We start from the raw sequence: 14,383 nt of genomic DNA, 5'->3' as shown, positions 1-14,383 counted from the left end.
GCAGTCATATCAGTTAGCAATATTGTACTGCTCACACTTGTCAGAGCTAACTTGCTGAATGAATGAATTAATCAATGGATAGATGAAAGAAGCCTACTGGAGTTGTCTCGTATAGGGCAACATTCTTCTTACCGCCCTGCCAGAAATATGGGCATTCTAGAACATATCTGAAATCTGAGCAGCACTTGCTCTGGCTGTCTTGAGCCTGTGCTTGTAGGGTGCACGACTATACGTTTGGTCATTGTTTTCTTTCTTTCATTCCAATTTTGGATCTGTCACTCACAGTGAAAACCGGGGACTTTTCCGGTGACAGCTCCAGCCGGGGACAGGTCACCAAAACAGGGGACGTCTGGTCATCCAATGCTACTTGCTAGATACTAACTAGGGTAGCCTACAGAGGTGGGTAGAGTAGCCAAAAATTTTACTCAAGTAAAAGTACTGTTACTTCAGAATAATATGACTCAAGTAAAAGTAAAAGTAGTCATCCAAATTACTTGAGTAAGAGTAAAAAAGTACTTGATGAAAAAACTACTCAAGTAGTGAGTAACTGTTGAGTAACGTCTGATTTATTTCTTAACACAAGCATCAATCAGACAGACAAAAATACAAAATAATCATATTTAGGCAAACTATTGTTCATCCAATCAATAAAATAAATTAAAATTAATTTTGAAGACTCTCTCTCTCAGTCAAAATAAAACATTAAAATGAGACGTACGAGGGGGTAAAAACAATGACGCGTAGAATACCAAGGAGGTAAAAAGAAAAGTAAGGAGCTCCTTGTAGCCTAATGTAGCAGAGTAAGAGTACAATTTCTTCTTCACTAATCTACTCAAGTACAAGTAAAAGTATAGTGATTTAAAACTACTCCTAGAAGTACAATTTTTTCGAAAACGTACTCAAGTAAATATAACGGAGTAAATGTAACGGAGTAAATGTAACTCGTTACTACCCACCTCTGGTAGCCTACAGTCATTGGCATCAACAGTCAACAACAATGTCCATTATAACACTTCACTTTGGCATGTATTAATTAGTAATGCTTATCAAAATAAACCGATGTATTTAGACAACCAAGAAGATGTAATCATGTCATGCTACTAGCTAGCTATGATACTAGCCAGCGCACTACCAGCTAGCGCGCCAGTTAGCTGGCTAACCTAGCGAGCCGGCTAGATAAGTTAGACTTATTGTTTGTTGGATCTGCAAGTTCTAGCAAATAAAACTCGATATCTCGCAAAACAAAGTCAAGATCTAGCAAAAGTGTTTGTCCCCAGTACATTTTTGTAAATTTCTTTCTTGTTATTTTTTAGGGGTCCAAGCCCGAGGATGCGTGCACCGCAGTAATCGCAAGGCGATACGCGGTTCACACAGCAGGGCTGTGGAACCCTATTGTTTTTTTTTTCTTCTTTTCCTCCATGTCACCACGGGGGCTCCATACTCAGCCCTAATTGGCACACAGAACATTTTTCAACATTTCTTCTGCAGTGCAATGAATAATCTTCCACATTCAATCACTGTCTCTCACATCTGTATTTCAATCTCAATTCAGATGCAGATCAATGCATGATTAGAATTACAGTATACCAAATTTAGACAAATCAAATCTTTTTTCTTTTTTTTTAACCATACATTGTTTTTATTTACTTGTAAAACACTTTGTGGTGTCTGAATGTTACCCCCTTAGCCTGATGAGAACATAAATGGATTTGGCCTTTAATGGTCTGATATCGGTCAGCCTCTAGGAAAGAACTGTAATAGTAATATACATCTTTGTTCTTGCTCAATGCTACAGAGTGTAAGGCATAACAAAGTTGTTACCAAAACATACAGCTACTACCTGACCTGGTCTGACATTTGCTCTGACATATGGCCTAGTTCCATTTCACACTTCATTTTAGCCTCACTCACCTGTCTGTTCTCCTGTCAGTCAGATTTGTGATCAACAGAAAAAAAAATTTCACAGTGTGATTTGTTTCGGCAGGCAAATTTGGAAATGTCACTGATTTTTCTCAGTTCACTTATTCATACCCCAGGGCATGACAGAATAAGACAAAACACAGCCCGGCACCCTTCAACCAGCACTTAATGTAAGCTGACAGAGCAGTGTGTTATTCCCCCAATAAGATGATAAACTCCCTTGAACTGGATTTTAGTGTTTTCTTCTGGTTTGTTGAAAAGGTCTTGGTGCAAGAACATTAAAAAGTTCTTCCTTTCCTCTGTATATCTTTGGTAACTGTGGTTATGGTCTTTTTAATTCAATACGTCAAGTGATGCAAAGGTCATTACTATCCATCAAAATATGATTTTGCGTGATACTTTTAATCTGAATTGGTCTGAAAGTGTTCAAACGCAGCTCTTGAGTTATTATCATGGTGGTTTATCTATATAGTCATGTTTTAACTATTCCAGAGAATATGTTATTAATATCTGCATTTGTAATTATGGCAACAATGCCACCATGATTAAATCACACGTTTGGCAAACAAAGTGATTCATACTTCTGAAATAAATACTAAAAATATATAATTTTTTTGTGTTTGTCAACTAAATTATTCTATATGTAAGATATAATTTGGTCAGCTTAAACCCCATAGCTTTCAACACAGCGTGTTTGACCTTTTCGCCCAGCAGAGATTATACTTCACTTTTCAAGCTGCACTGGACTGCACTACCATTGACTTTTTCCACTTTCTTTCAGTTTTGCCATGCTGCCGGGAGGCTGTGATTGAGAAAGTATGTCGTCAAACTTTGACTCCAGAGATGATCTGGTGGAGAGGGGGTCCATCCCCCTGGACATCGACAATGTCCACATGCTGCTTCAGGGTTAGTCTCTCTCCACTTCTAATAAGATTACTGTAGTACTGTATTCCTTTTGCAGGTATTTTAAAAAACCATATTAGCTATTTGTTGTGCTTAGTTCTCAGTTTCAGGCTATCATAGCAATAGTGATGCTTTTTATAGATTAGTGAAAAACTTCGACAAGCATTCAATGTGAACTGAGTGAAGGCTCAGAGTTTCTGGTCTCTGCTCGCCCTGAAAAATGTATGAGGTCATGCAACTGGAAGAAGACAAAGGCCTACGTCTTGATTTCAGTGTTGGATCTCGGTTACTGTGGCAACATAATAACCATGATTAGGCCTTAGTTATATTCCTCACTCAGGAGAGAAGCTTAACTTCCACTGCTGGCTCTGTCCTGTTTCCCTTTTGTCACTTTTGTTTTGAGGTTTGATGTTTGGTTCATTGTGCTAAAACTGAAGCCCTGCCCTCAGAGACATGAGTTATATTGTAAAGAGCCATCCGCAGGGAGAGAGAAGGAGGATGGAGGAGGTAATAAATGCTTCTTGCTCATAAAGTTGCTGTCTCTCAGGGTGTTTTTGAACATTTGAAGCAAAGCTGTGACGCACCGCAGTCATCCTTTGATCCTGTTTTTAGCCTGTGTGACTTATATAATCAGTTCTAAATATCAGAAGCTGGTTGTCAACTGACATGTTAATCTGTAAGATTGGGTGTTTGATGTCTGGTTTTATGAAACTTTTATTTCAAAATGATTCATCCACTAATATCTGTTGTTACTAATTAATTCTGAAACATTCATTTTTTAAATTTCTGTTGATTAACAGAGAGGTTTTAATTTTATTGTTTAATGCACTAAAATGTTAAATGTGTTGCTTTTCTTTGTTTTGTGTCATTGTAAATTTAATAGCGTTTGGGTTATGGACTAGAGATGTACCTATTGACCGGCCCGGTGACCGTAACTGGACGGTTTTCAAGTGACCAGCCATGACCAGCGACTGGCAGGTCAGACTGAGATATACCAGTTTTAGACCGGTCAAACGCACTCAGGCACCGCATGTTTAACATCGTGCAACATCAGAATCACACGTGCACATGCTGTTACGAGACAGAAGGACAAACGCACGGCTCACAGGGAACGGTATTTATTGAATGAAAAGTAGAAAAGGTATGGGAGTGGGGAGGCGGACACCGGGAGCAGGGAGGCAGAGGACCGGAAGACTGGCGAGGGCTCGGGAACCGGGAGATGGATCAAGGAGGAACCGGGAGCCGAGGCTGAGGAAGAGGCACGGATACGAGGAGCTTGAGAGCGGCGAGGAGAAACAGGCACGAGGAGCTGAGACGGATGATGAGGAGTAGGGGGGCACCGTGGGAGGAGGACCGGGGTCCAAAGCCAGCTGACCGGAGGAGAGTGAAAAACTGAAATAGAAACACAACAAGGGTAAGTACATAAAACGCACAGGGAAACACTAGGAATGGAATCTGTGTACAAGGCTTTCTGCCGGAGTTCGGTCATCCAAGGGGGAGGAGGAGCTGCCACTGGGACGGAGAAAGGACTGGTAGCAACTGGCTTGATCCGGGAGACATGGAACACGGGGTGGACTTTGAGGTGAGGCGGGAGTCTGAGCTTGACTGTCGTGGGGTTTGGGACTGTCTCGATGGTGTATGGACCCACAAACCGAGGTGTGAGCTTCTTGGACGAGGTCTACAGCGGAAGGTCACGAGAGGTTAACCACACCTTCTGGCCGGGCTAGTAGGCAGGGGCAGGTCTACAATGGCGATTGGTCAGGCACTTGTTGCATGACGCTGTTCGTTGGAGCGCTGCTCTGGCATCCCTCCTCACTCGTCGACACCGCCGAAGGTGGGCTTGCACAGATGGAACCGCAACCTCTTCTTCCAAGGCCGGGAAGAGTGGGGGTTGGAACCCCACGGCATAAAGGGTGAGATCCCAGTGGCAGCGCTGGGCAGAGAGTTGTGCGTACTCTACCCATGAGAGGTGACTAGTCCAGGTAGAAGGGATATGGTACGCCACACACCTAAGGGCTTCCCAGGTTGATTGGCCCGCTCGGTCTGTCCGTTGGTCTTGGGGTGGTAACCAGACTACAGGCTGACGGTGGCCCAGAGAGCTTTGCAGAAAGACTTCCAAACTTGAGACGTGAACCGGGGTCCCCGGTCGGAGACGATGTCCTGAGGGATCCCACGGAGCCGGAAAACGTGGTGGACCAAGAGCTTGGCGGTCTCCAGAGCCGTGGGCAGCTTGGATAGGGGAACGAAGTGAACGGACTTCAAAAAGCGGTCCACCACGGTCAGGACGACTGTGTTGCCCTGGGAACTGGGCAGTCCAGTGATGAAGTCCAAGGCGATATGGGACCAGGGCCAACCGGGGACTGGAAGGGGACGGAGCAGACCGGCGGGCAGTTGATGGGTTAGCGCGGGCACACACCTTGCAAGCGGCCACGAAGTCCCGTTTTAAAGTTATTTTTTGGGGTTTTTATCCCTTTATTCGACAGAGAGGAGGGAAAGGGGGAGAGACATGCAGACATGAACCCGGGCCCGCTGCGTCGAGGAGCAAACCTCTGTATATGGGCTCTACCCACTGAGCTATCTGGGGGCCCCACAAAGTCCCGTTTTAACTGTACATTCAGCTCATGACAATGCAGCTGATTAGGTTGGGAGAGAGAAAGACATGTGCCTTGTTTTCTCTCCCAACTGCCTTTCTGATTTTCTCTTTTTACTCTCTTTAGTGTTTGGGTGTATTCTTGTAAGGTTCTCCACAGAACTATTTTTAATACGACTCCCCATATTTCCATTCCACATGTAGAACAGTGTTTAATTTTTATTAAAGCATTGCAAATGTTTTTCCAGCCATGTTATAATATATATATATATATATATATATATATATATATATTTTCATTAGGTTATGATCAGGTGAAACCGATCCAATAATAATAATATAAGGCACTTTATTTTTAACAAGGTTACGAAGTATTCACATTGATAAAAAGAAGTACAATTCTTAACAATCCATGATCCATGCATAGCATGCGTTAGTAAAACAGAAACACCAATAAAACATGCACAGTAAATATAACATAAACACATTGAAATTAAATATTTTAAAGCGCATGAGAAATCTTAAAAAAATATCTTCTTAAAGTTTTTTGTAAAAGTATTGACAGCTTGTTATCATTTATCACTTTTTAACAGTGCTTCACAAGAAAACATTAAATAGAACAGGAGGAAATGTGAGCCAAAGCTCACATGAAAATAATAACAAAATTATTTGAATTGATTAAAAATATAAAGTGATTTTTAAGAGGTGGATATAAAAGGTACACAGAGTCACAGTTTATCCTCAGGCAGGTTTTTCTAAAGTTTAGGGTCAAGGATAGCAAAACTATTAAAAGCTCTATAAGAGTTATCTACTGAACTTGAACTGTGCTCTGTGCTGTCTTATCTTAAATAGTCATTAGGGAATCTCAACATCCATAAAAATCATACAAAAGTTAGAAATTTAAGAAATCCTAATGCTATCCTTATACTACGTGTGATGCAATGTACTGTTTCATGCATCTTATAAAAATGCAATACAGTTTAGCAGGAGTTAAAGAGCAGGTGAAAATAGAAACACATCACAATACTAATTGTTGAAAGACAAAGTCTGATTTATCAACAGCAGTTGTTGACACAGCTTCTCCTCAACATCACATCTTGGTAAGTAGTACATACCTGTTGCACAATTCCATTTGTACACTTAGTTAGGTAAAATATCCAAAATGTTCAGCACATTTACATTGATGTTGACCCACATTTCTCAGCGTATGTAGTATAAATAAGCCAGGAGGCTGCAGGAACACTAGCTTGTTGCAGTTCTTGTTTCAGCAGGCCTGAATCCCCTGAGAGTCATATTAAAAGAGGCGGAGCCCAGCTGATCTCACCTGCTTCCCTGCAGGCTGCAAATGTAGATTGTTAGCTGGTTAGACGTGAATTACTCTCGGAATAATTTCATATGTTTTTTCTTCACATCTCTTCTCCTGGAATCATGGATCTGCAGTGTTTAGAGGCAGTGTGGTAAAGCATATGTTTGCTAGATAGAGAAGTTTGCTTTATATTGATCACCAAAGTTTGCTGACCAGGAAACATTCCCTTCTGACTCAGCATTAGTGATCCTATCATGGGTGAGTTTTTTATTTTTCTCTATGGTAGTGACTTATTGGTACAGAACAAAACTAAATGTGTAGAACTTAGTGTAAAGGCACAATACTATAATGGATACAATAATGCATGCAATAATCACCATATATGAAACTGTTTACCTAAGGTGGAGCTCTGCAGTGTAACAGTAGATCTACAGCGATAGAAAAATAACTAGTTGGTGAAGGTCTCAACATTTTTTGTCAAATATAAGATATCAATCTAGAATGGAAAAAATGTAGCTCATCATATGCTTGTATACCTGAACATAAGTTCTGCTCAGAACCATGATGTGTCCATTTAGCTGTGTTTTTTTAAATCAGCAAATAAATCAAAAGTCAACTACAGACTTCTTACACTTTTGAAATAAAGTTTTTTTGACAATAGGTTTGGATCTGATAAGACAATATTATATATAAATATACTAATGCCTACCATACACTAAAAGACTATGAACAGACTTTGACAAGACTACAGTCTGACACCAGCTCACATCTAAAAACAATCATCTTACATCTAACGTCAAAGACTGTCATAATATGTAAAGACTGGGGATCTTGCAGGGTCACACGTAAGACTATAACTAGATTAGTTTTGAAAAATGTAACCACGCTTGCTGCATGCAACATGGCTGCTCTGTGCAACAGTTGTGTAGTAACATACAGTTTTAAGCCCTTCTGTCTCATTTGTGTCTCACAAATAAGCCGTACACAATCTTTATCTGTGGACATGTAACTCTTGTATGCACAGAAAACTAGGTAATGCATTGTGATAAACTGGCATTGCTAACCTGGCTAAAGCTAATGAAAACAATGAAAATCCTACTTATAATTGGAACGCATTAAACTCGGCTTCGGCTTCCAGTTTCCGAGGTAAATGGAACGCACTATTAAATCTTACAATAATATCAAACACTTTTTATTTTGTTGGAACGTCAAGACGGGAAAAAGACTGACTCCTACTGTGTTTTATGACCACCTTACACCAAATGATTGAGACGATAGGAGTGCGGCTTGAAGACTTGCCCGAAGGGCTGCAGCCTCTGCTGTGACAGAGGCAAAGTTTGGAGAAGACATGGAGAAGGACTTTCGGTCGGCACTAAGGTGCTTTTGGAAAACTGTTTGCCACCTCAGGAGGGGGAAGCGGGGAATCATCCAAGCTGTATACAGTAAGGATGGGATGTTGTTGACCTCAACTGGGGAGGTAATAGAGCGGTGGAAGGAGTACTTTGAGCAACTCCTAAATCCAGCTGACACGTTCTCTGTGGTGGAGGCAGAGCTGGAGGATGATGGGTAATTGTCGTCAATTTCCCTGGTAGAGGTTGCTGAGGTAGTCAAACACCTCCACAAAAGCCCCAGGGATTGATGATCCGTCCAGAAATGCTGAAAGCTCTGGGTGTGGAAGGGCTGTCTTGGTTGACACTCCTCTTTAACATTGCGTGGAAGTCTGTGACAGTGCCTAAGGAATGGTAGACTGGGTTGGTGGTTCCCCTCTTCAAAAAGGGGGACCAGAGGGTGTGTGCCAATTACATAGGTATTACACTTCTCAGCCTTCCTGGTAAAGTCTACTCCAAGGTGCTGGAAAGGAGGGTTCGGCCGATAGTCAAACCTCGGATTGAAGAGGAACAATGCGGATTCCATCCTGGTCATGGAACAACGGATCAGATCTTCACTCTCGCAAGGATCTTGGAGTGAGCCTGGGAGTATGCCCAACAAGTCTACATGTGTTTTGTGGATCTGCAGAAGGCGTATGACCGGGCCCCCCGGGAGAAACTGTGGGAGGTGCTGCGGGAGTATGGGGTGAGGGGGTCCCTTCTTAGGGCCATTCAATTTCTGTATGACCAAAGCGAGAGCTGTGTCCGGGTTCTCGGCAGTAAGTCGGTCTCGTTCCAGTTGAGGGTTGGTTTCCGCCAGGGCTGCACTTTGTCACCAATCCTGTTTAAAATAGTCATGGACAGGATATCGAGGCGTAGTTGGGGCGGGGAGGGGTTGCAGTTCGGTGGGCTCAGGATCTCATCGCTGCTTTTTGCAGATTATGTGGTACTGATGGCATCATCGGTCTGTGACCTTCAGCACTCACTGGATCGGTTCGCAGCCGAGTGTGAAGCGGCTGGGATGAGGATCAGCACCTCTAAATCTGAGGCCATGGTTCTCAGCAGGAAACCGATGGAGTGCTTTCTTCAGGTAGGGAGTGAGTCCTTACCCTAAGTGAAGGAGTTTAAATACCTTGGGGTCTTGTTCGCGAGTGAGGGGACCATGGAGCGTGCGGTATTACATTCCATTTATTACACCGTTGTGACGAAAAGGGAGATGAGCCAGAAGGCAAAGCTTTTGATCTACCGGGCAATTTTTGTTCCTACCCTCACTTATGGTCATGAAGGCTGGGTCATGACCGAAAGAACGAGATCCAGGGTACAAGCGGCCAGACTGGGTTTCCTCAGGAGGGTGGCAGGCGTCTCCCTTAGAGATAGGGTGAGAAGCTCAGTCATCCGAGAGGAGCTCGGAGTAGAGCCGCTGCTCCTTCGGGTCGAAAGCAGCCAGTTGAGGTGGTTTGAGCATCTGGTAACGATGCCTCCTGGGCGCCTCCCTAGAGAGGTGTTCCAGGCACGTCCAGCTGGGAGGATGCCTCGGGGAAGACCCAGGACTAGGTGGAGAGATTATATCTCCAACCTGGCCTGGGAACGCCTCGGGATCCCCCAGTCAGAGCTGGTTGATGTGGCTTGGGAAAGGGAAATTTGGGGTCCCCTACTGGAGATGCTACCCCCGCGACCCGATACTGGATACGTGGCGGAAGATAGATGAAAGATGAATGGAGCGCTGCCCAAATCCAGCAAGACTCTTATGATTTCATTCCAATATTGGAAAATAGTCTGCGACAGTGCTTGGAAAAGTCATTTAGTGTAAGGTTGGCACTAGTGACTCATGTCATGGGCTGTGTTACATTCAGTTTAAACATTCTAAAGAAACTCCAGGACACAGCTGATTCCATCTTTCAAATTTCTGAGAGTACACATTTCTGAAGATCTCTCTTGGTCCATAAACACTAAAGAAATAACTAAGAAGGCCCAGTAGCAACTATACTTCCGGACAAGTTTTGATGGAAATAGTGTAAGCATTTATGAGGTTGCATTTGTGAATGGCCATTAATAACACAGTTATTGCGATTAAGTGTTAACATGAAGCTTAGAAAACTCATCAATCAAATAAAAAACTTTCGGGATTTGTTCTAAAGTTTTTACAAAGATGGTACTATCATCGTGTTTTTGGCTCATCACTATCTGCATCATTTATTTTATATTAACTGCTTACATTTCTGCTGTTCAGATGAATAAGAATGGGGAAATGTTACATCCTTGTTCGACCCCTCTATTGATGGTAGAACGGGGAAACGTACCCAGAGGGAGTGCTACAGAGCTAGTTGTCTCATTATAGAAGGATTCTATTGTGTTCCTTTTCCTTGAGACCGGAGAGTGTCAAGTTCCAGTGGCGTTTGTATCTTTCTACCTCAAGTATTTTCTCTTTTAGTTCGGTATTTTCTTTCTTTGGGTCAGAGTGCTCTTTTTTCAGCACCTCCAATTTGGACGTGTATTCAGTGAGTCCGACTGAGCTTGACTTGCTGTATAATGCTGGCAACCATGTTGGAGCTTTCTTTAAGTTGTTTACCAAAATCCCCCACCTTTTTGTCCAGGTTCCTTATGGCGGCTAAAACATCACCGAGGGAAGGCTCAGTGTCAGTGTCACTGTCACCAATTTCTTAGCTGGTGGGATTTTAGTTGGAGTGACATTCAGTGGGCGTCTTGTGCCGTTTGAGTTAGCTGTGCTTGGCTTTGATGTATCCATAGGGGTAGCAGTACTCGCGGTATAGTTGTGGAAAGCTAACTTGTTTCCCGTGTTAGCATTTGGGCTACCAGTCTCACTGCCATAGTCGGGTTCTGCTTTCTTAGCTGCCCGTTGCAGACCATACGGGGCGGCTGTGGCTCAGTGGTAGAGCGGTTGCCTGCCAATCAGAAGGTGGTTCAATCCCTGGCCCTGCTGTTCCATGTCAAAGTGTCCTTGGGCAAGACACTGAACCCCGAGTTGCCCCCGATGCTGCGCATCGGAGTGTGACTGTATGTGAGTGTGTATCTGATGAGCAGGTGGCACCTTGTACGGCAGCCTCGGCCACAGTGTTTAAATGTGTGTGAATGGTGAATGGTTCCTGTATGATGTGAAAGCGCTTTGAGTAGTCGTTAAGACTAGAAAAGCGCTGTATAAATACAGCTCATTTACATACACTGCAACAATAAGCGGGGGACTGTTCCCAAAAAGGTGACCCTGTAGTCCAGATGTTGGAGGTAGGTTTCGTCGTTCCCAAACCCCAGGACGCAAAGAAAATCACGGTGGTCTGACAAAACAGTGGAACATGTGCTCAATGTCGGCGGTGATCGCCACCTGTTCTTTCCTGAACCTCATAAAAACACCGAGCAGGGTGTTAAGGTCAGGGCCAGTGAGCAAGACATTGTGGAGCGACACGTGATGCACTGCTGTCGAAGACTACACAGATCTTATCTGGCTTCCTAGGATGTTACACACTGAACAGGGGAAGGGACTACACTTGTCCAGGCTCCACTGGCGGGCAACTTCTGTGTGTGCCTTTTTGAGCATCCTCTTTATGAAGAGGATGCTTAAATCATACTCTATGCAGTCAGCCTGTGGTCTTTTTTTCCAGTGAGCGCCGGAGTGAGACAAAATGGTAGAAAGCCTGTTTCCTGTTTACATAAAAACCTCGAAGAACTCCGACCACGCCAGGGAGCAATTGCTCAGCTTGTCCAGTATGGCATACATTCAATAATCTTACAAAATTAAAAATGAGCAATAACCTCATGTTACACAATGAGAAATACTTACAGATGTTGCCTTAGCCAAAAGGGAAAAGGAAAAGCCATTGACTCAGAAACTGACGACTGGTAAAGCTCACAAATTTTCCTTCCTGTTTTCCAACTTGCACTAGTACTACATTACTATGGTTACAAAGATAAACAAACCACACTGAACTGCTGAAACAAAGTAGAAAACACATTTTCAAGCAGCATGACAACACATTTAATCACTTCTTTAGTCACCCTTCTTAGTTCAGGGTATGTCAACTTATATGAATATTCTAAATGTTTTAAAGTTATTTTAAACACAAATGACACAACATCAGAGTTGTTTACTGCCCACTTTTCCAATGACCACGGTCCTGAAATGTTCCGGTCTCGCTTGACATTCCTGAAAGTCTTCTTAGACCAAGCAAACCACCAATGAGATGGACTGTAATGGTACTGTAAATGGATGTTGTGCAAAAAGATACATTTAATGTACAAAAAGCAACGTAACAGGTACTAGTCTTTGACGTCTTTGAACTACCGATACAATGAACATTGTGATTTTCACCAAGTCCCTTTCCCCTCGTTTCAGTCACCTGATTCGAATAAATTTCATTTTCGTCTTAAGTATTGTTTTGTAATTAGTACGTAGTACGTTTGATTGATGGATTTGTATTTTTTTGCACTGTTCTGTCTGCTACTTACACAGATTGGGACCAGTTAAGCTGTGGGTTGTGTTGTATTCCATTAATTAAATTGTTTCTAAAAAATTAAACAAATGAATGAAACATAATTCCATAATCTAAATATTTTATTTATGAGTATAACATGTACGCTTAGTATGTACTATAAATTATAATTTTACATCCAGTACATGATGTTTTATCCCTGTTGAGATGGGAGTTGCTACTTCTATAAATTGCCGTTATTTGTGTTTATGATAAATTCTGTTAATAAAAAAGAAGGAATTCATTTCAGGAGCTTATGCAGCTGCTAAAATAGTAGCACTTTTGAAGTTACTTGAAAAGTAACTTGCTGCAGTTACAGTGACTGAAAGGGTTTGTTTAAAATAATTCTTCTAGATAACTTTCAAGTGTGTCACAGCTCTCCGGTTTCTTCATCCTCTTGACTTGCCGGCCAGGAACTTAAGGTTGTTCATCGTTTTGTATGTGTTTGCAGATTAGTGATCAGCAGTGCTTCTCTCCAGATGTTAAATAACTCACAGGGTCATGTTACCAAAGGCAACCGCCCTCCTTCCCCTTCTCCCTAATCTTTGACGGATGATACCTATCATCATGGGGCTCCCTATGATTAAGATTAAACTGCAAGTGAACTGAAGCCAAAGTTGGCCTGCTGTTAAACATATTAAATCAGAAATAGTCTGTAAACTGTCTGTTAATACATCTCATAGGACCAGACAGAGGGAAGGACTGCTAGAGAATAGACAACTAGCCTTTAGCTTTTAGCAAACAAAGTGAACTAAGAAACTGGTTGATAAAAGGACCTTAGTTAATATTATATATTAGTTAGGGATGAGCGAGTACAGTATTATCTGTATCTGTATCTGTTTACCACATGAATTATCTGTAGCCGTATCTGTACTCGGACTGGGCAGGGCCTAACCCGAAAGTGGGCAGATTTAACCCGGAAGTGGGTCGGGTTGTCTTGAAATGGGCAGGGCTTTAACCGGTATGTTATTTAAGTAGGCAATTGATATGGGTTGATCAGAAATTGTTATATTTATTGCTGATTAGAAAACTATTTCCATGACAGCATCAGCGTTGAGCTTCAGATCAGTGGTGTTGTCATGGTAACAAACGAACTATATACAGTATATAACAAGTTTTGCAACAATAAATACAACAATGTGGTTGCAATTATTAAGGAAAATGTAATGAACAAGAGTTACTCAATAACATAACTTTCTTTTTTAAACTTTTTTTCTAATATCAGTTTGATAATTTATGGTTTTTTGTTTCTTTTTTATTTTCACACCAGGTATGTGTGAGTGTGTGTGTGTGTCTGTGAGTGAGTAAGAGATACAGAGAGAGAGAGAGAGAAAAAAAGAGAGAGAGAGGGGGGCGGGGGGTTGGAATGTCTTTGTGTGTGTATCTTAATTTGTAATATTTATTTATACCGCAACTGCCTTTTATTTTTTTTTTATAAAACACAGCAAGAAAGTTTCAGACACTCAAAAAAAACTGGTAAGAGCTAGCAGGCAGTTTAAAAAAAAAACCGGCAGAGATGCCACCCGAGTCGCATTCTACCAAGCACTATGTCTGAACAAACCCCACGTTACCAGAAGTCTCCTGGTTACTAAGTACTAGTTCAAACCGAAGTATTAAACAAACCTGAAGCTGAAGAAACCCTAAACGGAAAAGCCCCGCGGACCTGAGGAGAGAGCTGTTCACTTCTCCGTGTCCTGAGTGAGCACAGCCGGTCGGACACAACAACAGAAGGAATCTGTGTGTGTACGGAGAGGCGTGGGACTAGCCTATCAGAGAATAGTGTAGGAGAGCGGCGCTGGGACTAGCCTATCACAGA

At 42.3% G+C, this 14,383-nt stretch overlaps 1 protein-coding gene across 1 annotated transcript in view; it reads left to right on the top strand.

The window, feature by feature from the left end:
- Nucleotides 1–2,709: 2,709 nt before the first annotated feature.
- Nucleotides 2,710–14,383, top strand: part of LOC116675020 (uncharacterized) — a 130,958-nt gene continuing 119,284 nt past the window's right edge. Inside the window, exon 1 of the mRNA XM_032507143.1 lies at nt 2,710–2,826. Within this exon, the coding sequence (XP_032363034.1) occupies nt 2,739–2,826 (88 nt within the window). The 5' untranslated portion in view covers nt 2,710–2,738. The remainder of the gene's footprint in view (nt 2,827–14,383) is intronic.

Source organism: Etheostoma spectabile, unplaced genomic scaffold, assembly GCF_008692095.1.
Source record: "Etheostoma spectabile isolate EspeVRDwgs_2016 unplaced genomic scaffold, UIUC_Espe_1.0 scaffold00001416, whole genome shotgun sequence".
In the NCBI taxonomy this organism is placed as follows: domain Eukaryota; kingdom Metazoa; phylum Chordata; class Actinopteri; order Perciformes; family Percidae; genus Etheostoma; species Etheostoma spectabile.
Note: the sequence above shows the minus strand (reverse complement) of the source record. Positions and strands in the feature narration are given on the sequence as shown.